This window comes from Podarcis melisellensis (assembly GCF_964234715.1).
Source record: "Podarcis melisellensis genome assembly, chromosome: 5".
Taxonomy (NCBI): domain Eukaryota; kingdom Metazoa; phylum Chordata; class Lepidosauria; order Squamata; family Lacertidae; genus Podarcis; species Podarcis melisellensis.
The window spans coordinates 62194634-62221032 of NC_138537.1; the positions used below are offsets into that span (position 1 = coordinate 62194634).

The 26399-nt window shown below is 45.7% G+C and overlaps 1 protein-coding gene across 6 annotated transcripts in view; it reads left to right on the forward strand.

Moving 5' to 3' along the window:
* The window catches only part of BLNK (B cell linker), a 103128-nt gene that overhangs the window by 50225 nt on the left and 26504 nt on the right, over positions 1-26399 (forward strand). For 3 of the 6 annotated variants that reach the window (XR_014168640.1, XM_081912748.1, XM_081912746.1), the window contains 2 exons: positions 21498-21563; positions 25552-25608. Coding sequence is in view for 5 of the 6 variants with exons in the window: in XM_081912748.1 (XP_081768874.1) it covers positions 21498-21563; positions 25552-25608 (123 nt within the window). In the remaining variant the exon portion in view is untranslated. Of the gene's footprint in view, positions 1-732; positions 1023-21497; positions 21564-25551; positions 25609-26399 lie in introns of those variants that run through there. The other 3 variants (XM_081912749.1, XM_081912750.1, XM_081912747.1) reach the window with 3 other exon arrangements.

The following is a 26399-nucleotide window of genomic DNA, read 5'->3' on the forward strand; positions in this document are numbered from 1 at the left end:
CTAATGGGGCCTCCTGCTGCCACTGCGCTGCTGGAGCATGATTTCTGTTCTCATCCTGAAGCAAAGTGCTTAACCCAAGGTACTATTACTGGGTTAGCGGAGTCTGTAACCTGAAGCATATGTAACCTGAAGCTTATGTAACCCGAGGTACCACTGTAAATATTACGACATTAATAAAAATGGGATTCCAAATGTGTCTGGATGCAGCCCGCTTTATGGAAGGAGCATAAGGAGAGTCCTGTGGGTACAGATCCACAGAAAACCAACATTCTTTCTCCAACAGCAAGTCGGCTGGGCACACCAGGAAGAACTCTTCATAGAATCACACCAGGAAGAACCCTTCCCGGTTTCTTGTCTCCAATATCTGCTATTCCGAGGTAGTCTGCACTGGAACATGGAGGCTCTACAAAGCGAACTTTGTGTGGTGTTGAGAGGCGGGCGAGGCATCCCATTGCAAGAGAGGAGGGCCTTTCAAGGCAGCAGAACGTGCAGGAAACTCTTCCAGGTAGCAGCCGCTTCAAAGCCCCGGGACTGCGGCAGGAAGTGCTCCCAACAACCAGCTTGATCCCTGGGATGAAACGCCCGCGGCGCGCGAGGCAAAGCCGCGAGGACGTCAGGAAGGACTTCAGCCCTAGACGGGGGTGGTTTTGGACACGCCCAATAGGTGCGGATCTTCTTCAAGTTTGCACAAACACCCTATTGCCAGCCAAGCTGGCTCCGTCACATGACCCCCTCGAAACATGAAACCCGGCCGGGCGCTCGGGCAAGTTTTGCTTCTCGTCCCAACACACGAGGAGTCGCCTGGCGGGCCGCGCGCAAAGGCGGCGCTAAGGGGATCTGCGAGGAGGCGAAGCAGCCTGGGGAGTCGTCAGGGGGAATCCAGCCTTTCTCTCTCGGAAACGAGCCAGGAAGCCCCCCTCAGTCCCTGCCGACTCGGGTGCCCGTTTGTCCGAGGCAGTCGCCTCGCCTGGCAGCATGGACAAGTTCAATAAAATCACGGTGCCAGCGGGACAGAAGTTCAGGTATGGTTTGAACCGCGTCCCTTGTGTTCCTCTCGCGCTTTTACGCGAAGGCGCAGAGGCTGTTTCTTTCTCGGAGGCGCGCACGAGGGGGATCTGGGGGACAGAAGCAAGAAGAGATCTTGTGGCACCTTAAAAGAAAATGGGGATTATTAGGATTTCCTTATCTATCTGGCGAACTGGCTTGTCTTCTACGAAAGCTTATGTCATTAAAAAAATAAAGTCTCGAAGGTGCCACTAGAGTCCTTGCTTGCAGCAGGCTGACAGACTTAACCACTCTTTGGAAATAGTCAGAGGATAAAATTGTTTGTATGTAAGAAGATAAAGCAATCGAGGGAGGATTCAAAATGGTTGTTAGGGTAACAGGCTGCGGAGTTGTACAGTTTTCTTAAATGGGACTCGAAAGCATTCAGGGAAGAAGACTGTCTCCAATACTTTGTTGGGATAGTAAACAGCAACAACAACCTGTGAATCGCTTGCTTCCAGATTGTTGCTAGCTTGGGGTGGGATTCAGTGGCATACCAGCAAATTCAAGTTGGGCAATTACGGTAGGTTGGGAGGTCTTGGGCAACAAACTCACTTTCCCGGAAGATTGGATGTTTGGTGAGAAGGAATGGGACAGGAATGGGCAACATCATCTAACCTCCCCAACAACCAAGCAGAATGCATGCTCAGTGAAATAGCTAAACATCATCTAATCTCCTTGCAAACAAGTCAGGATGAATGTGCAGTAAATATGTCATCTTGAAGCATATACGTTTCCATCTTGAGAAATGCTTCCTTTGTTGAGTGTCAGCCGGTCACTAAAGATGCAGTAGCCCAGCCAAGCTGGCAGGTTTGCGCCTCAATATGCCAGCACGTATTCAGAACCGTTTGGGAGCCTGGCATTTGTTTAAATAGGGATACAATAATGCTCCCTGTGTTCCTTTTTTGTGCTTTTCTCTCTTTTTTTGCAAATTCAAGAAGCATTGCTGTTTATCACATTGGTGCATGCATCCTTCCTTTGTGTGGGCAGTGCCACTATCTTTGAGCTGTTCCTCTTCTCTGCATTGGGCATCCATCTAGAATTTGCACAGGTGCTGCACAGTTGGCAGGAAGTGAATGTGCAAGGTGGTGTGGTTTTTTGCATGAAACTCTTCAATAGCGTTTATGGCAGCTTTCAGATTTATATTGCAAAGACAAAAATAAGTCATGGTCGGTTGACCGGTTACTGAATGCCTTCCAAAGAGATCTCCAAAGAGTAGGACTTCTCTGTCTGCTTCACAAGGGAAAACCAACTACTGCAGATATACATGTGTTCTACAGGTGTTTCTGCAGCAAACATGTCAAGTGTGGGTGATGCCATGCAGGTGTGACTCAGCTACACCTGTCTGGGAACTTTATATCACAAACTGGCTTTGAGACAGAGTGTTTCTGAAAGTGCTCTACTGAAAATTAATTTGAAGTGGAGAATTAATAGTGCCCATGGGACTTTTGATGATGGGACATGTAAAAATGTTCTGTGAGTCAATCGATCTAGGGGAAGATAATTTGGTTGGAATAAAGAGTAAAATCTAAGAAACCACATTTTTATGAATTGCATTTCTATACTTCCCTTTGTCCTATAGGAGCACAAAGCAGTTAACAAAATAGTAATATATAAAACAAAAAGTATATGGCTCTTAATTGTAGTAAAATTGCAGTAAACACTTTACAAGAAACATTTAAGCCATCAGTAAAATCATCAACAAACAATAACAAATCAGTAATCGTAAGCACTTAAATTTACATACCTACAAATGCCACAGCAATTATACTTTGCAGCAGATTTAAAAAACTATTAATTCAAGGTTTTATACAGATATCCCACCAAGCAGCTCAAGGTGACGCACATGGTTCTCCCCACTACCATCACTTTATCTTCACAACAACCCTGTGAGGTAGGTTAGGCTGAGGGATGGTGACTGGCCCACACTTACCCAGTGAACTTCATGGCTGAGTGGAGAATTGAACCCTGGTCTTCCAGGTCCTAATCCAACACTAATCTCTACTACACCATACTGGCTCTTTCATGTGATGCCAGTGAGGAATGATATCAATGTGAGAAAACAAATGCAATTACATACACATAAGGCAATTGGATGTTAATGAGTTACCAGTGCTTTGAGGATGCAGGAAGGAACAGGTATGCAGTAAAGGTAAAACCCTTGTCCGATGTTCATCACTGTGCTTGGAGCATGGATAGAGTAGTACAGGAGCGCTGACAAAGCATGTAATTCGATTCCATCAGCCCATATTAGCTAAAGCAATTATTGCAAACTAGCATTTGGCAGAGGATGGCTGAATAGCTAAGCCTATTTCTGTAAATTTTGCAGGACTCTCTGTTCTTTCCTGACAGAGACAGAGAGAATTTATCTTGCCCAGTGTGCTAATTCATCTCAAGTCTTGCAATAAGGCAGGATATATCTTTAAACAAATATCTAACACAATTGTATAAGTGTGGCTGCTTGGATTTAGCACTGTTGTTCAGGACTTTTCTCCACAGAATAAGGGAGGAGCCTGGAGTCAGTGTTGTGTTGAATTCCACTTCCTGCTGAAACTTCTACATGTAGTAGCATGTCGGTATTGCTAGGCACATTTCAAAGAGGCGCAGTCTGCAATCCCACGCATATTTAGTCGGGAATAAACGCTACCAGAGTTAATAGGACAAGAAGTGCTGGAAAGTGGGGGCACAATGATGTGAGTGGGAACTTTTGCAGCTCCCCACCCCGACCTCGATGGTGAGAAAGAACAACCCATAAACTCATGCATACACTCTTTGGACACTTACTGCCACATCAAAGCTTGTTCCTCCACCACTGCTCCATCATAGAAATTAAAAGGGAAATGAAGCAGGATAATAATTAAAGAAGATAGCAGAGCTTGTTAAGAGTGTTGTGGACTTCTGGGAGAAGACAGCATAGAACCCAGAAAAGCAGTTGCTCCAGAGATCAAGCAAAGGTCCAGATTCTATTAGGAACATAGGAAGCTGCCTTATTCTGAGCCACACCATTGATGCATCTAGCTTATTAGTGCCTACACTGACTGGCAGCAGGTCTCCAGGCTTTCGGACAGGGGGTGCTCGCAGTCCTATCTGGAGATGCCAGACGTTGAGCCTGGGACTTTCTACATGCAAAGCAGTTAACTATATGGCCCCTTCCACACCCAGTGATCTGCTCACACATTAATCAGTAAGAGGTGTTCAACAGTGGAAAGAACTACCTCAGAAGGTGGTGGGTGGACTCTCCTCCATAGGAGGTCTTTAAGTAGAGTTTAGATGGCCATCTGTCTGGGATTCTTTAGCTATGGTTCCTGCATTGCGGGGGGTTAGACCAGGTGACCCTTGGGGTCCCTTCTATCTCTAGAAGTCTATGGTTATAGGAGTGAGCCCACGCTGATCAGCCCTGCCCTTGGCATTGTTAACTCCACCTCTGGCATTCTCACATACAGCACAATTGTATCACCAGGGTTCCAGATCACATGGAATGCACAAATGTTCTCTGCCTGCAAACATTTGCACTGCAAGTCTGGATACCAGCTGGAGCATACAAGCTTGGCATGAGAACTAATGGGTGCAATCCTGTCCACAAGTTGATTGGACAAGTGAACACGTCCCTTTAATAAGTCTACCAAAGTAATAAGTTGTAGGAAGGAATTTAGAAGAAAAGAAAAGAATTTGAAAGACAGAGAAAGACAGACTGAGGATAACATAGCAGAAACTAGCAAGGTGGAAGGTGGGACCATCGGCTGGGGGAGGACTGCAGGGCCTGCTCCCTTCTAGGGCCTTTTCCAACTTGCCCAGGGGGCATGGCCCATGCCCTTATTTGGAACAAACTTTTGAGGAAGTTGGGAAGTGTTCTGCCATTGCTTCCCTGTTCCAAGTGGTTAATGTGTTTAAAAATGTCCTCAAGCAGTCGGTGGCAATTTAAATTTTTATTTCTTTTCCCCCTTTTTTCCTTTGCTGGGGGTGGGTAGGTGGGATGGATATTTGGTTGGGGATTAATTTTAGTATAATTGTTCTGTTTTTGTTTTTTGTTGTTTTATTGGTTCTGTATAGTTTGTGTTTTGTTTTTAAGGGGCGGGATCAGGGCTGCCTGGGAGTGGGGCCCCACGATGGCTGGGACAAGTTCCACAGGGGGGGAAGCACTGGGACATCCGATCTCGGTGATCATGGGCAGGAGGAGGAGTTACGCTAAGACCAGACCATGTCATTACCGAGGAGGCAGGTTTAGTCGTTGTTTGAGGACTATCCTTGCCTCCGGGTCTGGCTTTGACCGGATGGATACTGGAATCCAGGGGAAACCCACATGACCTGAAGGTGTTGCTGTGTAATGCCAGGTCAATTATGAATAAAACCACTGCCATCCACGACCTGATTGTGGATGGAGGATTTGACCTGGCATGTGTGACAGAGATCTGGTTGGAGGAAGCAGATGGGCCTGTCCTTGCCGCTGCTTGCCCACCAGGTTTCTCTTACGCACAGCAACCCAGGTCATGTGGGTGGGGAGGGGGGGTTGCAATGATTTTTAGGAAGTCATTAGTTTGCATCAGGCGTCCTACTGGGAAGACCCAGTTTTCTGAGTGCATGTTCTGGAAGTTGGGCAATAGGGGCAGTACAGGATTCCTTTTGGTGTACCGACTTCCCCGCTGCACCAAGGATTCCCTGTCTGAGCTGCTTCAGGTTGTGGCGGATGTTCTCCTGGAGACACCTAGTTTGGTTGTCCTAGGGGATTTTAATATCCATGCCGACACGACCTTACAAGGGGCCGCTCGGGACTTCATGGAAAGCATGGCCTCCATGGGGCTGTCCCTGAATAAGTTGGGCCCAACTCATAGTCATGGACATGCCTTAGACCTGGTATTCACCTCTAGTGACGTGGGTGATCTGACACTAAGTAAAAGTGAAACAAAAGAAGTGCCATGGTCAGATCACTTCCTGGTGCAACTGGACTTCTTCGCGACCCTTCCCCTCTGCAGGGAGGTGGGACCAATTCGGATGGTCCGCCCCCACCACTTAATGGATCCAAATGGTTTCCAGAGAGTGGTAGGGGATGCTTTATCCCATGTTGATTGCCTTTCAGCTGATTCCCTGGTGGCCCGCTGGAATGCGGAGTTAACCAGGGCTATTGACTGTCTGGCTCTGAAGCGCCCTCTCTGATTGCATGGAGCCCGGACAGCCCCATGGTTTTCTTCGGAGCTGAGGGTGATGAAACAATCGCTGAGACGGCTAGAGCATCGGTGGCAGGAAACTCACTCCGAATCTGACCGGACACATGTTAGAGCTCAACGTCGAGCCTACCAAGTGGCGATAGCGACGGCGAAGAAGACTTTCTTCACTGCCTCTATTGCATCTGCAGAAAATAGTAGCAGGAGACTCTTTCAGGTGGTCTGCAATTTAATGGAACCACCTTTACCACAGGGGCCTTGTAAAGACCCCAAGATCTCCTGCAACGATTTTGCAAAGTTTTTTACAGATAAAATCACTCATATTCAGAAGGAGCTAGACACCACCATGGGAGCAGGGCTGGGGCGGGAGAGTGCTAGAGCCCTGTCTGGTCAAGTTGCATGGAATCAATTTCAATCCGTTACCCCCGAGGATGTGGACAGGCTGCTTGGATGCATGAAACCAACCACCTGTCTCCTTGATCCTTGCCCATCCTGGCTAATAAAAGCAAGCCGGGAAGGGCTGGGCGATGGGCTCTGTGGGGTGGTGAATGCTTCCCTCTGTGAGGGAACATTCCCAGATCCGCAGAAAGAGGCGGCCATTAAACCGCTTCTTTAAAAACCATTTTTAGACCCGGCCAGTATGGCCTGTGGAGATATCGATCTTCCCTTGATCGATGGGGCCGCGATCTCAGACAGCTTTACGATCCCAATCAGCAGTTTATAACGGGTCCGGCACACTTCTTCACAGCTGCGCCACTGTTGCTCCCTTCAGGTCACGGCTTAGCAGAGTTGAACAGCGTGTAAAGCAGCCTAGTTTCCAGGCAAGCACACATAGACAGGTGTGTCTATTTACAGCTCTTTATTCAAACATTACAGCATTAAAGTCCGTCACTCTTGGCCGCCATTACTCTCTCTCAGATACACAGAGAGTACGTCTTTCTCCCCTCAGGATCACAGGGGAACTGAACAATACAGGGATTGTCCCGCCCAGCTTCTATCTCCGCCCAGCTGTAAGCTGACGTTAGCAGGTGACACACACCAGGGGAATTTAATCAGATAAATTCTGAACCATAACACCCCCCCTTGTGTCCCTGTGTGATACCTGTGTAACATCTTCAGTAACACCTTGTGAGATCGATCCCTTCCCCAATGCCTTGTGCCCTCTCTTGGTGTCCCTGTTAGGCAACTGTGGAACCACCTCACAACTCTCAGAATCGCACTGTGCGAAACTTACCCACGCACCTGTGGCCTGGTACCTCTCTGGTGGGATACCCTTAGTTGTGCGACTGGACCTCCTAGGCACAAACTCAGGTGTTCCCTCTGACTCACTTTGATCAGCAGGTGTGTCCTCTGCATCATGGGATTCTCCCTCTGACTTAAAGCGTCTTCGAATCCTCTCCATTACACTCACAGGAGAACTAGGCGCACTCTTGGGCTGTCTCTTAACAGCTTGTGGAGATGCCCTATCCTGCTCCTGACCCTGGTCAGTGACCTGGTCGTCATCAACAGCCTCAGCCTCTTCTTCCGCCTCATCAGAACTGTCTTCTGGGTCAGAGAGACAATCTGAGAGAACATCACGCCTGACAGGAGTCTTTGACTTTACACCCTCCTCTAAGAACTCAGCGTGTTTACTGATCAGCACCTTACTCTGATCACCTGACGGGTAAGCAAACCGCCATGCACGGGCTTCTGGCTCATACCCACAGAAGATCATTTTCTGGACTTTGGCTCCATCTGGCCCTTGCAAAGCCTTAGGCAAAGCGACAAGCGCAGGAGTTCCAAAAGTGCGCAGAAAGTGAACCCGGGGTTTTCGGCCATTTAACAAAGAGAACGGTGTGTCGCCTACCAGTGAGTTGTAGACACGATTCCAGGTGAATGACACAGCCCTAGTAGCCTCCAACCAAAACTCAGGAGGTAACCTGGCTTCTTTCAGCATCACCTGTGCAGCCTTAACCAGAGCTCCACTCCTCAGCTCTGCCACCCCCCCTAGCTGGGGTGAAATAACTGTGTGTCGTATCCCTCTCTTCTGAAAGAACTTCTGCAAAGCAGAACCAGTGTACTCAGCATTTCTGTCACTGATGATCGCTTGAACCCTGGTGGAGAACCTCTGTTCCACCCCCTCAATCCAGCTCTTGATCAGCTGTGCTGCATCCTCCCTGGATTTGAGACCGTGAGCCCAGGAATTCTGCGAGAAATCATCCAGAAAAGTTAGCAGAAATCTGGCCCCCCCTAGACTTGGTTCCTTGACAGGACCGGCCAAATCTATGTGTACCAGCTCAAAAGGTTTGGTGGCCACACGTTCCACCTTTGGGTAACTGCATCCTCTCACCTTTGCTTGCTTGCAAGTGTCACAATTAATGGCACTTCCACAATTTTTAATTTTACAACCTGTAACAACCTCAGGTAACGCCTGCAAATCCTCTAAAGGATTGTGAATCGTTCTCTGATGCCATACGCATGCACATGTAACATTATGAGCGGGAACTGTAGTACGCTGGTTGGGAACTGTAGCACGCAACGCTTGTGCTTTCTCAACCTTCCCCTCACCCCCAAGAGACGTTTTAAGAATGAAAAGATCATTCTGTCCCTTCCGCACTTTGGCCAGTAACCTCCCCCCTTTGGAGATTGTGCAGACATCATTTTCAAAACAAACTTTGAACCCCTTACTTAACAAATAAGGCACAGATAACAAACAGTGATGAACCTCCGGAACAATACAAAAATCCACCGTCTCCTGTAAAACAGAAAGATAGGCATTAGTACATTTGCGAACTCTAGTTTTCTGTCCATTCGCGAACTTAATAGTTTGTCCCTTCGGAACTGCCGTGCAATTCCACCTCTCGACTGCAGGGGTCTCTGGAACCATGTTGCGGTTAGCTGCAGAGTCTATTACAAGGGCCATCTCGGAATTTTCCACTCGGCCGTCTTCAAACAATGCCATGCTTGCAGAAACCTGATAAGACTCTTCCTGTTGTTTACCACGACCACCTGGCTCAGCTCCACGCCTGCCTGTCTTCCCAGGCCTGTTGCCATGGAAACCCGCCTGATTCCCATGGGAAAAAACTTTGCAAACATCCTGCATCGGCTCTCTGCTCCGGTGGGGGCAATTGCCACGCCGACGTTGAACTCCAGTGGAAAAACACTGCCCGGGGCTCCTGCCAGCTGGCCTGGCCTTCCTCCTTCTGGAACGGCGCCTTCCACCAGCGTGGCCCCCCCTGAAGCTCCTCTCTGCTTCAGCACAAAGCGAAAGCTCTTTAAACTTGCCTTTGGAACTCTTCGCCCCCCCGATCTGCTCACTAGCGCTCCTAGAGGCTAAGACATCGGGAACAGGGCCTGCCAGCCCAGCCTCTCCAGGACTCAGTCCATCACACAGACGTGTAGAAGCATTACAACAGCTCCCCAACACTGTCCCAGCCCCCATTGGGCTTTCTGGGCATCCTTCAGCCTCTCCTGGGCTCTGGCCTTTCGCTGACGCCTCACACAAGCCCTTCAGCAAATTCCAGGCAGCCCACGCTGTCGTTACGCCCTCCAGATGAGGCCTCAGTGATGCATCAACGCATGCTTTGAGCATCTCTAGCTCTTGATGCAGCCTCTGGCTATTTTCAGCCAACACAGCCCCACAGCTTGCATCTCCTGCTCCAGCTGCTGGCCGGCCAAGGGGTGATTTTGGCTCCCATTGACTTGCTTCCCAGAGCCCTTCGACCAAGAACCATCCCCTTATTTGTCTGGACCACGTTGCCCAACTCTTTAGAGTGAGCTTTTCCAGCGGTATATTCTGGCTTTCAGCCATCTTCTCCCGTTCTCCCAAGGGGGCCCAAGCTTACTTACGATCAGTTTCAGCTTCCTCCGGCCTTCCCTTCCGTGGAGAAACGATATTTCAGCTGCGTCTCAGCCTTCAGCTCTTAGCTGCTTTTTCAGCCCCAGCTCTCTGTATAACAGAAGCTCTCACTGCCTCTCGGAAGCAGGCAATGAATCATCCTTGCTCTCCGGTACCCACGCTGACTTCAAAGCGTTCCTGGAGCTCACACCGACTGCTTTACGAGCGTTTTCTGACCCCATAACCTGTGGAGATATCGATCTTCCCTTGATCGATGGGGCCGCGATCTCAGACAGCTTTACGATCCCAATCAGCAGTTTATAACGGGTCCGGCACACTTCTTCACAGCTGCGCCACTGTTGCTCCCTTCAGGTCACGGCTTAGCAGAGTTGAACAGCGTGTAAAGCAGCCTAGTTTCCAGGCAAGCACACATAGACAGGTGGGTCTATTTACAGCTCTTTATTCAAACATTTCAGCTAACAAAGACCAGGGCTTCTTTCAGCCATGTCTCTCTCACAGATACACAGAGAGTACGTCTTTCTCCCCTCAGGATCACAGGGGAACTGAACAATACAGGGATTGTCCCGCCCAGCTTCTATCTCCGCCCAGCTGTAAGCTGACGTTAGCAGGTGACACACACCAGGGGAATTTAACCAGATAAATTCTGAACCATAACATGGCCAACTATCGCCCAGTCTCAAATCTTCCATTCTTGGGCAAGGTGATTGAGTGCATGCTTGCTGAACAACTGGAGGATGCGGACCATTTGGATCCCTTCCAATCGGGATTCAGGCCTCATCATGGGACGGAAACTGCCTTGGTCGCACTGGTTGATGATCTCCAGCGAGCTAGGGACAAAGGTGAGAGTTGTTTCCTAGTTCTGCTGGATCTCTCAGCGGCCTTTGATACAATCGACCATAACATCCTTCTGGACCGTCTAGAGGGGCTGGGAACTGGGGGCACTATTATACAGTAGTTTCGCTCCTTCCTCCTGGGCCATGTTCAGAAAGTGGTGTGGGGGATGAGTGTTCAGACCCCTGGGCCCTCACTTGTGGGGTGCCTCAGGGTTCCGTCCTCTCCCCCATGCTTTTTAACATCTATATGAAGCCGCTGGGAGAGATCATCAGGGGGTTTGGACTGGGTGTCCATCAATATGCAGATGATACCCAGCTCTACCTCTCTTTCAAATCAGAACCAGTGAAGGCGGTGAAGGTCCTGTGTGAGTGCCTGGAGGCGGTTGGAGGATGGATGGTGGCTAATGGATTGAAGTTGAATCCTGACAAGACAGAAGTACTGTTTTTGGGGGACAGGCTGGTGTGGAGGACTCCCTGGTCCTGAATAGGGTGACTGTGCCCCTGAAGGACCAGGTGTGCAGCCTGGGAGTCATTTTGGACTCACAGCTGTCCATGGAGGCGCAGGTCAATTCTGTATCCAGGGCAGCTGTCTACCAACTCCACCTGGTATGCAGGCTGAGACCCTACCTGCCCGCGGGCTGTCTCGCCAGAGTGGTGCATGCTCTAGTTATCTCCCGCTTGGACTACTGCAATGTGCTCTAAGTGGGGCTACCTTTGAAGGTGACTCGGAAACTACAACTAATCCAGAATGCGGCAGCTAGACTGGTGACTGGGGGCGGCCGCCGAGACCACATAACACCAGTCTTGAAAGACCTACATTGGCTCCCAGTACGTTTCCGAGCACAATTCAAAGTGCTGGTGTTGACCTTTAAAGCCCTAAACGGCCTCGGTCCAGTATACCTGAAGGAGCGTCTCCACTCCCATCGTTCTGCCCGGATGCTGAGGTGCAGCGCCGAGGGCCTTCTGGCGGTTCCCTCATTGCGAGAAGCAAAGCTACAGAGAGCCAGGCAGAGGGCCTTCTCGGTAGTGGCGCCCGCCCTGTGGAACGCCCTCCCATCAGATGTCAAAGCGATAAACAACTACCTGACATTCAGAAGACATCTTAAGGCAGCCCTGTTCAGGGAAGTTTTTAATGTGTGATATTTTAGTGTTTTTTGGTTTCTATGGAAGCCGCCCAGAGTGGCTGGGGAGGCCCAGCCAGATGGGCAGGGTACAAATAATAAAAAAATTATTATTATTATTATTATTATTATTATTATTATTATTATTATTATTAAAGTTACAAGGAAGATGATATATGATATTGACCTTTTTGCCCAATACAGTGGACTCTCGAGTTGCGAACGTGATCTGTGTGGGATGCACGTTCGCAACCCACATCTACGCACGTGCAGGTTGCGATTCGGCGCTTCTGTGCATGCGCAAAGCACAATTTAGCACTTCTGCGCATGCGCAACCTCCAAAGCCCAGAAGTAACCCGTTCCGGTACTTCCGGATTTTGGCAGTCTGCAACCCAAAAAAACCGCAACCTGAAGCAACTGTAACCCGAGGTATGACTGTAGTCTCTGTGCCGTTAACAGGCATTCAACAGGCAGAAATGCAGCAATCCCCACACCTGAACAGCTTCACCCCTCTGATCACATTGAGTGAAGGCAAGATCCAGGTTTCCTCAAACAGACTCCTCCACATGGCTGGGAGCCCTATCTGTGAGGGGCTTCCAGTCGCATGGAGGAACCTATGGAAGTCAAGCTGTCTTCCCCCTTAAAACCTTTACCAAACAGGCAGAGATGAGAGAGGCAGAGCTGGGCAGCATGTAACCTCACAGGTGGGACCAGCCGCCTGTCCCTACTCTCTCTTATCTAAGTGTTATCCTTCATTGCAGCAGATATATGAACAGGGCTTTATAGCCACACAATCAGATAGACTGTGTTATTCCCCAGAAGCACTGGGAACATTTTTAATACCTAAATACTCCCAGAATTATTACTGTCATGCACTTCCTAAAATATGCACTGTGAAGTTGGCTTGAAAAATGAAATGATGACGGTCATCGTAAGAGGACCCCCCTTTTAGCCTATAAACATTTCAGCTAAAGAAACAAGGAAGCTAACGAAATCCCACCAAAGCAGCCGACGTTCATCGCCATGAGCAGGTCTAATGATAGCTTAGAGACGGTATAAAGAAAATCAGCCGTACAGGCCACAATCTTCTGCTTTCGCCCCAGTTACTTCATTGTATAAACAAGCATTCATCTACCTTAATAACATGCTTTGCCCTGCTTCACTTTAATAGAACTACTCATGCTTAACAGAAATTATTTGAGTGACCTTTCGAAATACAGCTTCAGGTCCAGTTATGTGGAATGAAATCAGTGGGACTTACTTCCCAGTAAACGTTATGAGGACTGAAGTGTTTGGCAACCAGCATTTTAAAGCTTGGTTTCCCATATACAGTGGTACCTCGGGTTACATACGCTTCAGATTACATACGCTTCAGGTTACAGACTCCGCTAACCCAGAAATAGTGCTTCCCGCTAACCCAGAAATAGTGCTTCAGGTTAAGAACTAACCTTCAAGATGAGAACAGAAATCTTGTTCCGGTGGCACGGCGGCAACAGGAGGCCCCATTAGCTGTGCTTCAGGTTAAGAAGCTGTGCTTCAGGTTAAAAAGTGGTGCTTCAGGTTAAGAACAGTTTCAGATTAAGAACGGACCTCCGGAACGAATTAAGTACTTAACCCGAGGTACCACTGTAGTATGTACAGGAATAAATGGGAAGTGGGGGTGTTCTGCCCAGGTTGAGGTGTGTACATGTCATATGCAGCAATGACTGCTGTACAGTAAGCAATAGAAACAGAAATAATGTGTGTATAGGGGCGGGGACCAGGATAGAAATATGTGGGGGACTGTTTTCCCCCAAGCATTTGTTTTATTTTTTCCAGTGGAGAAAAAAAATGGGAGAAATTGAAAAACATCTTTATGATCTATTTTCCTTTTATAGAATAACAAAGATAACGTTTTAAAGGCAGGTTTTACAAGTATTCCTTAAGCTGCACTGTGTTCCCTCAGAATGATTTCTAGTACCAATATTCTGTATTTTTCCGTGTATGACATGCCCCTATGTATAAGACGCCCCCTATTTTGGGGGACTCAAAATTAAGAAAATGGGGAGAGATTGCCCCCCTGTATAAGACTACCCCCCTTTTTAACATTCTTTTTTGGTAAACAAAACCAAAAACAACCTAATATTATACATGGAAAAGTACGATAATAACTATGTGATGCAATATAAAGTGTTGGGTAATTGCAAATTCCCTCCATTCTTGCGGTGGCTAATTTGCAACCCCTGCAAATGACATTGTGGGACTCCAGCTCCTATCAGACCCAGCTGTAAGAACATATGAGGAACAGCCTGTTGGATCAAGCCAGCATCCTGCTCTCACATTGGCCAACCAGGTGCCTGTGGGAAGCCTAAAGCAGGATATGAGCAGAAAACGCTCTTCTTCCACTCCTATGCTCCAGCAACTGGTATTTATTCAGAGGCATGTTGGCTCTGTAACTGAAGGCAATATGTAACCCAACCATGTCTTGTGGCCATTGACAGCCTTAACCTTCTGCATGGCCGGTAGTTAGGGATGATGAGACCTGGAGTTGTGGAACATCTGGAGGGCCAGATGTAAACTGAAGACAACTCAGATCCTATGCTGCTTGGCTACAGATAGATAATTAACTCTTTTAAAGAGTGGTGGAGACAGTTTGAAAGAGGAATCATTGTTTCTTGCATTTTAATCGTCCCCTTTTGTGGAGATATAGATATTTGTGGTGGTATTTTTTTTTCTGTTTCTGGATCATTGTTTCCTAAATCAAATGTGTGTTTTTTAAAACAATAACAAAAAACCCTACCCTACTACAGCACTGTTTTAACCTTCCCCTCATTTCCCCCCATGATACTTTTTGACACTTCAGGGTGCCTCAGTTTTGATGCTCCATTTGGGTTTATTTGTAATGATTTGAATAAACTAACGGTGTAATTCAATACATGTTTACTTGGAAGAAAGTCCCACTGCATTCATGGTGGCTTGCTCTAAATGTGTGCTGGGTTGCAATTGATAGAGTGTATGCTTCTGAATTTAACAAATATAGCCAACATGTACAATTCCATGTACTCTGATATACATAATGCATTTTAGGTTCCAAACGTAGTAAAATAGGATTAGAACTGACAAGAAAGTAAGTGCTGCATATATTTCTATTTCCACACCGATTTCCTTCTATTTTATGGAGAAGGGAAGAGTGAGGATTTCCCCGTCACCCTCAGCTTTGAAATATTTGGAAATTGTACATATTTTACCATTCTTCTACATAAACCATTTTTCTCAATTTGTCTCTTTAAAAAATGGATAATTGTAACACCTCTGGAACACTGTTGCAGTGTTACAGAGGAACAATATGAAGCACATCTTTACACAAATGTGATGAAACAATGACTTGGTTCACATGTCATGCAAGGCCAAAGCAATGGCTTTAGTGCAGGAGTGGAGAACTTCTGCCCCGGGTCCGTAGGCCAGTCTGGGCCCACAAGGCTATTTCTCTGAAACTACATTCATCTGCCAGTCAGGTGACATAACCCTGATCAGAGAGGGAAGTGAAACCCTCTAGAAAGAGGGCCTGAGCCCTGAGTCACCCACCAATCAGCTGATGGACAGGGGAGGTCAGTCCTGCCCAGTTAAGAGTGTGCAATAGAGCTCCCTGCAATAGAGCTCCCTTGTACACCTGAACCCGGCAGAAGCAGGACAGAACGTCAGTCGTGGTCTGTTCAGGAGCAGTAGGTTCCCTAGTGCCTGCCAACCACCTGTCAAATCATCTGACACCCCAATGATGTGTGACTGACAAGTGGGTTGTTAATAGGACTTTCATTTCTTGTTGAAGTAGAATGCCAGACTTTAAAAAGCAGCAGCAGCAACAAAAGTGTGATATTAAATATCAGCTCCACTAATTAAAATAAATTACCGTATTTTTTGCTCTATAAGACTCACTTTTTCCCTCCTAGAAATTAAGGGGAAATGTGTGTGCGTCTTATGGAGCGAATGCAGGCTGCGCAGCTATCCCAGAAGCCAGAATAGCAAGAGGGATTGCTGCTTTCACTGTGCAGCTATCCCTCTTGCTGTTCTGGCTTATGAGATTCAGAATATTTTTTCCCTTGTTTTCCTCCTCCAAAAACTAGGTGCGTCTTGTGGTCTGGTGCATCTTATAGAGCGAAAAATACGGTAACTAAGCAACTGAAGCAGTAGTCAATTCATCCCCTAATTAAAGTTGGCATACTTTAACAAAACAAAAAAAAGTTTGTTTTGGTAAGAGTTCTCTCACTGATAAGTATGTGATCGAAGGACATTTTAAAAGTAACAAATAGCCCATGCAGTCTCCCAATACTTGTAATTTGAAAGGAGCTGTGCAGTGCAGCCCCAGACACACTCACCTGGGAGTATATCCCATTGAATTCAATGCAGCTTACTTCTGAGTAAGCATGGGTAGGCTTGAACTGTTAATTGTCTCAGGTTTCTCAGGACCCAAAGGTACATTCAGCAAAACATTGACCCTGAGATGTCTTTAACTTTGGATTCACCTGCTTCTATTTTTTTATGAAGCTAAACAGAAACCTGTTTGACCTCTTCTCATCTGTTTGTTTTGTATGATGGCTGTCATTTCAGCTTCTTACTCCGCACGCTTGTTTCCCAGACCTGACTGACGTTATAATCACATGTCATTGGCCACCAGGCTTTTCTAAATAGAGAAGAACCTTCAAGGAGTGTGACGCTTAATAAAAGGAAAAGCGGAAGCACTTGATGAAGATAACCACACAAAATCTCAGCAGGAAGGCAAGGAAGGGCAATCTGTAAAATGTGACAAAATTTTCAATAAAGATCCAGTAGAGCCATGTTGAAAGCTGGTATTCCAAAGGTTGCAAGGAAGGGCATGGCTCTGGGGAAGCAAGTGTATCTCACATTTTGTGGGACATCATTATAGCTGTCATTCATGTCCCCATGAGAAGCAGCTGCTTTTCCTGTATAAACTTCTCAGATGGGGAAACTCCATGCACTGATACCACAGTTATCGCCAGTCCATCGTGGGTAAGAGTGCTTCCCTCCCATGCTTGGCCATTTGTATGTTGGGCCCTCTTTTTTTGTACGCAACATTTATTGGCATTAGTCTGCCTCGGGAGACAATGCAGTGCGCTTCCAGGGGTGAAGTCAAACCACTGCATTAGCAACACCCAAGTGACCTTTCTAGGGTGCAAGCTTGGGCAGTGTATATGGAAAGCCTGGGCTGCCCAGATGACAGGACCTTCCTCTTGGCCTCGCTGATGTGGTCCAAAGCAGAGCAATGCGTTTGGCACCAGCTTGGCTGCAGGAGTTGGTGGAAGGTAACGTACAAGGCACCATCCAACCATCTTAGGGACTCCACTCCAGATCTGTGTAGGGTTTATTCCTTAGCCTCCCCACCACCACCAAGGCAGTGGAGGTTCAGGATCAGAGTTATCCTTCTAGAAGGACTACTTTCCCAGGTTGATGAGTCCCATCTGCTCCTCAGTTCCCTGGACAGCATGTGCAGAAACCTCCTTCTTGACCCACTATTGGTCTCGTCCGCTCAAACCACTGGAGCCTGTCATTGCATGCAGGGGGAAGTTCCTAACCCACTGAGGGCTTGAGACCCATCAGCTACCCTCACCTGGTTTAGCCTGCCTGTCAAAGCCATTCCTGGGGTCTGGCCATTTTAGAGTGGCCACATGCAACTCTAAAAAACCCTTTAGCTCTTTCCACAGAAAGGAGTCCATCCTACATCCACGTTGTTTGCAGCTAAGAGTGAAATATCATTGTCAAGTGTGCATATGCTGTGCACCTTGCTCCAAAACATGATCTCACAATTTTGTTCTTGAGTACTGCACTTAAAAACGCCAAACCTTTCAGGAGTAAAACATTTACTGGAAGTAAAAACAGACTGATTTATGAGAATGAAACAAGTGACAGCCCAAAGTTAGTCAGCCTATTGCCATGAATGTTTACTCAGAAATAAGTTGACTCCATAGGACTTACTGCCTAGCATTGTATAATTTGTTCCTTAAAACTAGAGGGACTTAGTCACAAATCGTTTGCCCTGTTTATTTCAGTGGGATTTTAAAGTGGCTTTATCTAGATTGGGACCCCATGCAGGAGAGTTCTCTGGACAGGGACCATAGCTCAGTGGTAGGCAGGGCCACCCAAGACATTTTGTGGCCTGAAGCAATGGGCGAGGTGTCACCTTTCCCCTTCCACAAACAGTAGCCACATGCTCAGCTGGCAGATGAGTCTTACTTCAACACTGACGATGGCACAGCTTCTTCCGTTGCATCTGAGGACAGCTTAAGGAGGGCAGGGCAGTTCTGCATCTGCCGTTTGAAGCAGTTCCCTAACTATCCAATGTTAGGCATGGCCCTGATGGTAGAGCACATGATTTGCATGCAGAAGGTTCCGGGGCAAACCCTGCCATTTCCAGCACGAAAGCATGAAGTTACAGTTGACTGGGGAGATCTCTGCTGAGTCCCCAGAGAACTGCTGCCAATCACAGTAGATGGTCCTAAGGTAAATGGATAAAATAGCCTGGCTCTGGTATAAGGCACCTTCCTGTATACTAAAACTCTGGTTTCTATCCTACAGAAATGTACATTTAGAAGTTAGTATATTGTGAGTCAGGAAGTGCCTTGGCAAATGGGAGGGTGAAGAGGGAAGGGATCCTTGACTCAAAACATTTTCCAAATCGGCTACTATGTTTTTGCTTTTGTTGTTTTATTTGGTGCTGCAGTTTACCTGTTTCATTATTTGTTTTTATATATGTATTGTTTCTAGTAAATCATTTCGAGACTGTTTCGGTATTAAGCAATAGATAAAGATATGTAATAAATAAATAAATATAATAAGAAAAATATATTTACAATATTCATGATTGACTTAATATTTGGAAATATCTGCAAAATATTTGGGGGTGGGGTGGGTAATTGCGCTTAGACCTTTTTAAAAGAAAAAAGAAGCAAGTTCCTAATTTAGAACTGGGGGCAGGGGGAAGCAATGGATTGTATACAGAGTAGCGCTAAGTGACACATTCCATCAACTCAAGAATTTCTACTTGTACAACAGAACTTTGCCCTCCCTTTGTACACCTCCTAAATCTGTTAACAGGATCAGGCCAATGGCCCATCTAGTCTAGCATGCTGTTCTCACAGTTGCTGACCAGATTGTGCAAGTGGAAATCCTTTGCCCTGACAAAATACATTAGTTGGATACCTACTGCCCATAGATACAAAAATCAATGCAAGTGGTAATTGACTGTGTACTCCTTTGTGTGCCTAATCCATGGAACACCTGGTTGCTACTGGCAGCTCAGACACGGCCCATCTTCCAGATAAGAGGGAAAGGGGAGCAGAATTAAGTCACCAACTGAGCAGTGCTACATTTGAATGGCATTACCTTCCTTACTGGATTGATAGCATTTGTATTTGACTTTGACAATTTTAGAACCAACAACAAGATTTCTCTGTCCTAAGTTATTTTTTGAGGTTGGGCATAATGCTGAGAAACCAGTCTGATACCCCCTTTTGAGTGAACACATCCTGATTAGAGAGTTACTATTTATTTTACCTGTCTCATTGAAATAAAGGGAAGGACTGAGGGGGCATTCCTAACTTTGTTCCTTAAAACTAGAGGAGCTCCATTCATTGCTCAGAAACTATAATCCTCTCTCTTTCTTTAATTTCTGTTTCACCTGCACACCTGTTTATACAAAACTAAAAGTCACGTCTACCAAAACAAAGACGAGCTGAGAGGTGATTACTATGTCATTGCCTGAGTACAGTCCAGCTCCATTGAAATAATATTGACTAAATGGGAACAAGCTCTTTGACTCCCTTTCTACAATAGTGAGGTAGAGGTGAAATATGTCTCTTCTACCCCTCAATGTAGGGGCAACACTAGGGTCAACTTGTTTTCCAAGACCATAGGAGCTAAAATTGTAAACTGGTGTCATCAACTTAACATCAACTTGATGTACAAGAATTAGCAAATAAGGTTGCTCATGGCATGGATATAAGCTTTAGCACTTGATAACATTTGCAGAGTTGGGGATGCAGGTGGTGCTGTGGTCTAAACCACTGTGTCTCTTGGGCTTGCTGATCAGAAGGTTGGCAGTTTGAATCCCTGGTGTGGAGTCAGTTCCTGTTGCTCTGTCCCAGCTTCTGCCAACCTAGCAGTTCGAAAGCATACCAGTGTAAGTAGATAAATAGGTACCACTGCAGCGGGAAGGTAAACTGCATTTCTGGGCACTCTGGTTTCTGTCACTGTGTTCCATTGTGCCAGAAGCAGTTTTGTCATGCTGGCCACATGACCCGGAAAGCTGTCTGTGGACAAACGCTGGCTCCCTCAGCTTGAAAAAGAGATGAGCACCACAACCCCATAGTCTCCTTTGACTGGACTTAACTGTCCAGGAGTCCTTTACCTTTTACCTTTGCCAAACATCTGCAGATCAAATGGTTCAGTGTCTGGCTTAGAGATGGGGAATATGTGGCCCTTCAGTATTGCAACTTCCATTACCCTGAGCACTGGCCATGCTGGGTGTGGCTGATGGAAGTTGGAGTCTAACAATATTTGGCAGACCACAGGCTCCCCACCTCTAATTCATAATTCTGCAAGGATGCTCAAAAAAGGCGTGATTAAATGGGAGGGGATTCATTATGATTGCATGTTCTTTTGCAAGACAGATCAGGTTCTAGAAAAGGTGTCTTGAGCCTACCAAAGGTCTTTTAGTTGAAATCTTCCTTTCCACTAATTAACTGATTTAGGTTAATAAAATTACACGTGGTACCGGGAGAGACCAGATAGAGAGAAGAGTGTGTGCACTCTCTCACACATAATACTAGAATCTGGTTTATCCAATGAAGCTGAACAGTGAAAGATTCAAGACAGACAAAAGGACGTACTTGTTCATACTGTGGATGGATCAACAATGGGATTTGCTAGCCCAAGATCTGGTGTTGGTCACCAATTTAAATGGTTTTGAAAGCAGATTTGGATGGATCATAAATGATGACTATATACTACCTCCAGGACCAGTTGCTGCAAAGCAACAGTGGGGAAGATAATTGTCCTCATGACCTAAATCTCTTAAAGTTTGCAATCTTTAAAAAATAATAATTAGAAACCTTTTGTAAACTAAAAAATGCCAAAGATTCCCAAAAAAGGAATGCCATAGATTCACTTTCTGAGAAGTTGCTCAATAAACTGATTGAATCATTGTCATCAGACCAACTGGAAGATTTGCACTGTAGCACTATGGATGCTTATTTTAGATTGCCTCACTACAGAACACTTTGATGAGTTTTTCTCAACAGATGCTGGGTTTACCAACAGCTTCTGAGAAGAATTAACACTTCCAGCAAGAAAAAGAGTGAAAGAAAGAAGTGGTTTGGGGGAGAAAGGAACATATGACAGCAAATACGGGGCTTTTGATGTGTCTACTGTAGTTGTATATGTTGTAATACACCTTCTTGTTCTATTAATAACACAGCCATGATGAAAGATGTCCATGCTTTATTTTCTACAGGCAACTTCAAAAGATAGTACACGATATCAAGAAAAATGACAGCGGAATAATGAGCAAGTTCAAAAAGTAAGTTATGCACACCCGTAATTTACATGATTGAATGTTTTACTCATTTTAGTGCCTATTTTTTATACATGTTCAGCAGAAGACTGTGCATGCCTACTCAGAAGTAGGTCCCAGCATATTCAAGGGGGCTTACTTCCAAATAAGTGTGCATTAAATGGAACACTTCGTGGTATGTGACGGGGGGCCCAGATGCCCAACTGAGCATTTTGAAATTCTCAGTTTTGCTCATAACAAACAGTTCTAAATAGTCTTCTTAATAACAGTATGTATATGAGGCCACATTCACTCCATACATTTAGAGCACTATGATAACACTTTAAACATGGCTTTCTCCAAGGAGTTGTGGGCTCTGTAGTCTCCGTAAGTTGTAAGGAGACCCCTTATTCCCCTCAGAGAGCTATGATTCCCAAAGTTCCCTGTGATTGGCTGTTAAACTACTCTGGAAAATGCAGTCATCATATGACACATGAAACCATTCTGAACCTCGAAGATGGTGTCCCAGATTTGGGCAGTGTTGTGTTGGAGGATATGCATAGATGGCCATAACAAAGCAGTTTACTCAACAAGCCGTAAAACAATCCATCGGTCAAAATAATAAAGTGCTATCACAAAACCAAAGGTAGATAACCTAAGTTCCGTAAATGACTTCCTTAAAATGTCTGCTGAAATAGAAAGGTCTCCGTCAAGCATCTGAAGTCCAGCAGAAAGAGGGCCTGTCTCATCTCAGGCAGGGGAGGGGAGCTTCACAGTATCATCTCCACAATGCTGAATGAGCAGCTCCAGGTGAATACAAACCATGGACCTGAGCCATAGGAGATCCCTAACAGAGACTTCCCCAAGGTGATCCTTAAGGTAACCATCAGCCAAGTTGTTAAGGGCCTTGTTAATTGACACAAGATCCTTTAATGTGACCCGGTAACATGGGCAACTGGTGCAAGCTTTAAAGCATCAGACTTATGTGATGGTGGAATGCATGGTGCCTCCTTGGTCTTCCCTGCAGTATACATACCATCTGCACAAATGTCAGCTGAAGAGTTCTCTTCAGATGTTTCTCAGTGACAACTCACCACTGTTCCTAGGTGTATGTAGGCTTCAGATGGTCTCCCTCATTGACGTTTGCTTGCAAATGCAACTGATTAAGAATTACAGCCTCTTCTTTGTCTGAATGAGCCTGCAAAAGACGAGGCAGAAACTCAGGTGTATGTCAAAAGCCGCTGAAAGTTACATCACGAATGGTCTCAGCCTCAGTAGGAGCACTGTTACTGCTCCTTTGCCTCATGATATGCTCATGGTTAGGAAGCATATCTCCTCGTGACATGCTGCTCCAGAGCTGTTCTACAGAGATTACCTCAGAAGGTGATGAACTCTCCTTCATTGGAGGTTTTTAAACAGAGGTTGGGGGGCCATCTCAGTAATTTTTTCGCTTGGATTCCTGCATTGTAGGGGGCTGGGCTGAATAACCCTTGGGGTCGCTTCCAACTCTACAATTCTATGAGGCGAAGGAGAAATAGAAGTAGCATGCAGCTCACCTTGCAAATAATTCCACTGAAAAACCTACAGTGGATTCATTTCAAAGTGCTCAGACTTACAAACAATGCAATCCCAGCCACGTCTACTGAGAAGTCCAACTGACTTCAGTGCTGCTTGCTCCCAGGTACATGGGTTTAGGGCTGAACTTTTATAAGGGCATCCCTTTCCGAACCAGCTGTTATGTATTGTCCTCCTATTGGACAAGCACTTTCAACAACTGCGTTTAAACTGGTATCCATGTATTACAATGGCATGATAGCAACATGTCTCAACAACTTCTGTTGCAACAGACCTGATAAACCAAATCAACAAGGTTGTTCTCCCTCCTTCAAAGAGCTTGCAGCAATTCTTTTCTTTAGGGAGAGGGAGGGAGAGAGAGAGAGAGAGAGAGACAGAGAGAGAGAGAGAGAGAGAGAGAGAGAGAACCAATTTGCCCCTACCACAACTGCTATGTGTATGTGTGCTTAACACTGTATTTATCCTTAAAACACTTGACTAAATATAGATGCCTACAGAAAGGCACTCTGGAGGTAGACTCCTTTTATATTAGCTTATATATAACTCCTGCAATTATTACCTTCCTTCCACCCCAGAAAATGCTTGTGCTTCTCCTTGGCTCTAAAGGCATCAATAGATAGCTGTGGACAAAAAAAAATTAGTCCCACAATCTGTTACCAAGAAGAAGCAGCCAGTTTTGCTCACATGCAGGGCAAGAAGGAGGTATACTAAGTCCCCCATTCGCAGCTGCTGCTGCAACATCCATATCTTACATTTAATGCACTCTTATACCACTTTAACAACCATCATTCACCCAAAGAATCCTGGGAACTGTAGTTTGCTGAGAGTGCTGGGAATTACAGCTCTCTGAGAGGTCTGCTAAAAACAGATCTCCTCTAGGAGATCCGTATGGCTGTATTTAATCAGACTTCTTATATTTTGAATGCCGTGAGTTTTGTTGTTAGTTCCTGTTGTGTTCATACTGTTTTACTATCTCTAATTGACTCTGCTCTAACCCTCCTTAGGGAGAGAAAGAGCAGGATAAGAATGCTCATCATTAAATAAATCACAATGCTAAAGTGATGAGAGAAAACGCACTTGGTCTAACTTTCTTTTCTGTGCAGAAGTGTAGACGTCCTTGAAGTCGTACTGATGGGCTCGGCCGTTTCTCTGTTAGCAGAAGTCTGTTTTTGAAAGCACCTGCCAAACACCACATGCGTAACCTTGCACATGGGCAAACTGGCTTACAGGAGCATGCATGACCGAACACACCACATTTGACAAATACACGACTTCCTTTTTTATTTTCTGTAAAAGCAAAGCTACTTTGGAGTACAAGAACCGGGTCACCATCTTTTGACCCTCCCACATTGGGAAAACGATATCAGTGAAAATAGCTACATTTTGCATGCTGACTGTGCAGTCAAGGAAATGAATTGAAGCATAACATGAAAGGAGAAGCAATACTGAAAGGAGGAGGGCCATAAATTATAGCATAACTGAACTAAAATGGGGAACTAGGGGGGTTTATGGCAGAATATCTAGGCCTCTAAACCTTGTGATGATGATGATGATGATGATGATGATGATGATGATGATGATGGAACATCAGTCATGTTCTCTCACCTACAGACAGAGGCTTTGTTGTGCTACTTGTTGCAAAGAAAAACGTAGTTTTTCGTTCATCAGGTTTGTTATCAGCCTGATAACTATTGTGAAATTTTATTATGAGGGTTGCAAACTTTTTCTGCAGGATCCCACTTTGTGGCTTGATCTGCAGATATCAGTATCGCTTGCTGTTTGGTGCTATTAACAGATACAAGAGCAGGCATGACCAGTTTCTTTTCCCCTAGTCCATCAACAATACTGTTCTTAATAGCAGGGGCTGAGAGCATGATCCTCCCAGATGTTGCAAGACTACAGCTCATCACCAAGCATCGTTCATGCTGGCTGCGGCTGATCAGAGAGTCTGACAACGTCTCAAGGGCCACAGGTCCCACAGCCCTGCTTTATGGTCAAGCCTGTAAATGTTATAATGCCAGTGATTCCCAAACCAGTTGAGCAAGGTTACGTGACTTGTAAATGGTTCCATTCCATTGACTGCTCACCAGATGCACACATATTCAAGCAATACACACTCATACACACACAGAGAGGAGCTTTCTGTTTACTTTCTCTAGCAGCAGGTTCACCAATCTGAACAGCCAAAACTCACAAGAAATAAAAATGCAGCTGAGTGATTACTTTAGCAGCTATTGGGTCGAAGCAACTAGATACATCCTCCAAATGCACATGTGGAACTCATACTGTCAAAGACTCACTATGTGATGCTACAGAAATACCACTGGTGTGCATTTGTGGTTTCGTTCCATTTGCAAGTACAGTGTTACAGCTTTCACAAACTGACAGACCTAACCTGCTTGAGAAACGTTTGTCTTTTCTTCTCTCTTTTGATACTTAGGTTCCAAAATGAACAAATGGCCATAATTTGCAAAACTGGAAAAAATACATGGGATCGGTATGGCGATTGAGAATTGCACAAGTTTTGGTTGTTCAGCATGAAGTCTTGTTGCCCGCTTTCAGTGTAATGCTTTTGTGTTTTTTGCCAGGGTTTACTTGTAAAAGCAGCGCCTTCTCTCTCCTGTCGAGTCCCTAGACCATCAGCCTCTTAATGTTCTTTTTTCCTAAAAGTACATAGGCAGAGCAAACTTGAACATCCATTCCACCACGGGACCATCTCATGGATTGTTTTTCTAGCACTTACCTGTGTGATGCATGCTAAAAATGTAACACATAGTGTTTAAAAGCATGTTTAAGCATGTGTTTGATATGGATAGCCGCTGCAGGAAATTCCAACTCCTTGTAGCCTTGTAACTGTATCAAATGATTTATGGCATCTACAGGTATTTTGTGAAATCTGCTAACAGCTCAGGCCTGTAGAAGTTGGAGTGCATTTTGTTTAGTTAAACCCACAAATAATTCAAACAACCATGTCATATTTCAGGCCAGTCCCATTCGAAAAAGACATCTACTGCCAACCTGAAACACTGAGAAATTTCACTGCACTCTCATATACTGTGATCAAAGATAAACTCATCCTTTTTAAGCATGCCAGCTATGGTTAACTTCATTGGTTTGGATTCTAAGATAAATTACCTTAAGGAAGCTCACAGGAAGAAGTGTTTCCTAAATTCTACTCACTACTGCGGCCACAAGAACAAAAAATAGCCTCATTGGAGTGTTGGGAAGCCCATCTGAACAATCTGAGATAGGGCATGGGAGGCTGAGAATCAGCCACAATTGAGCAGA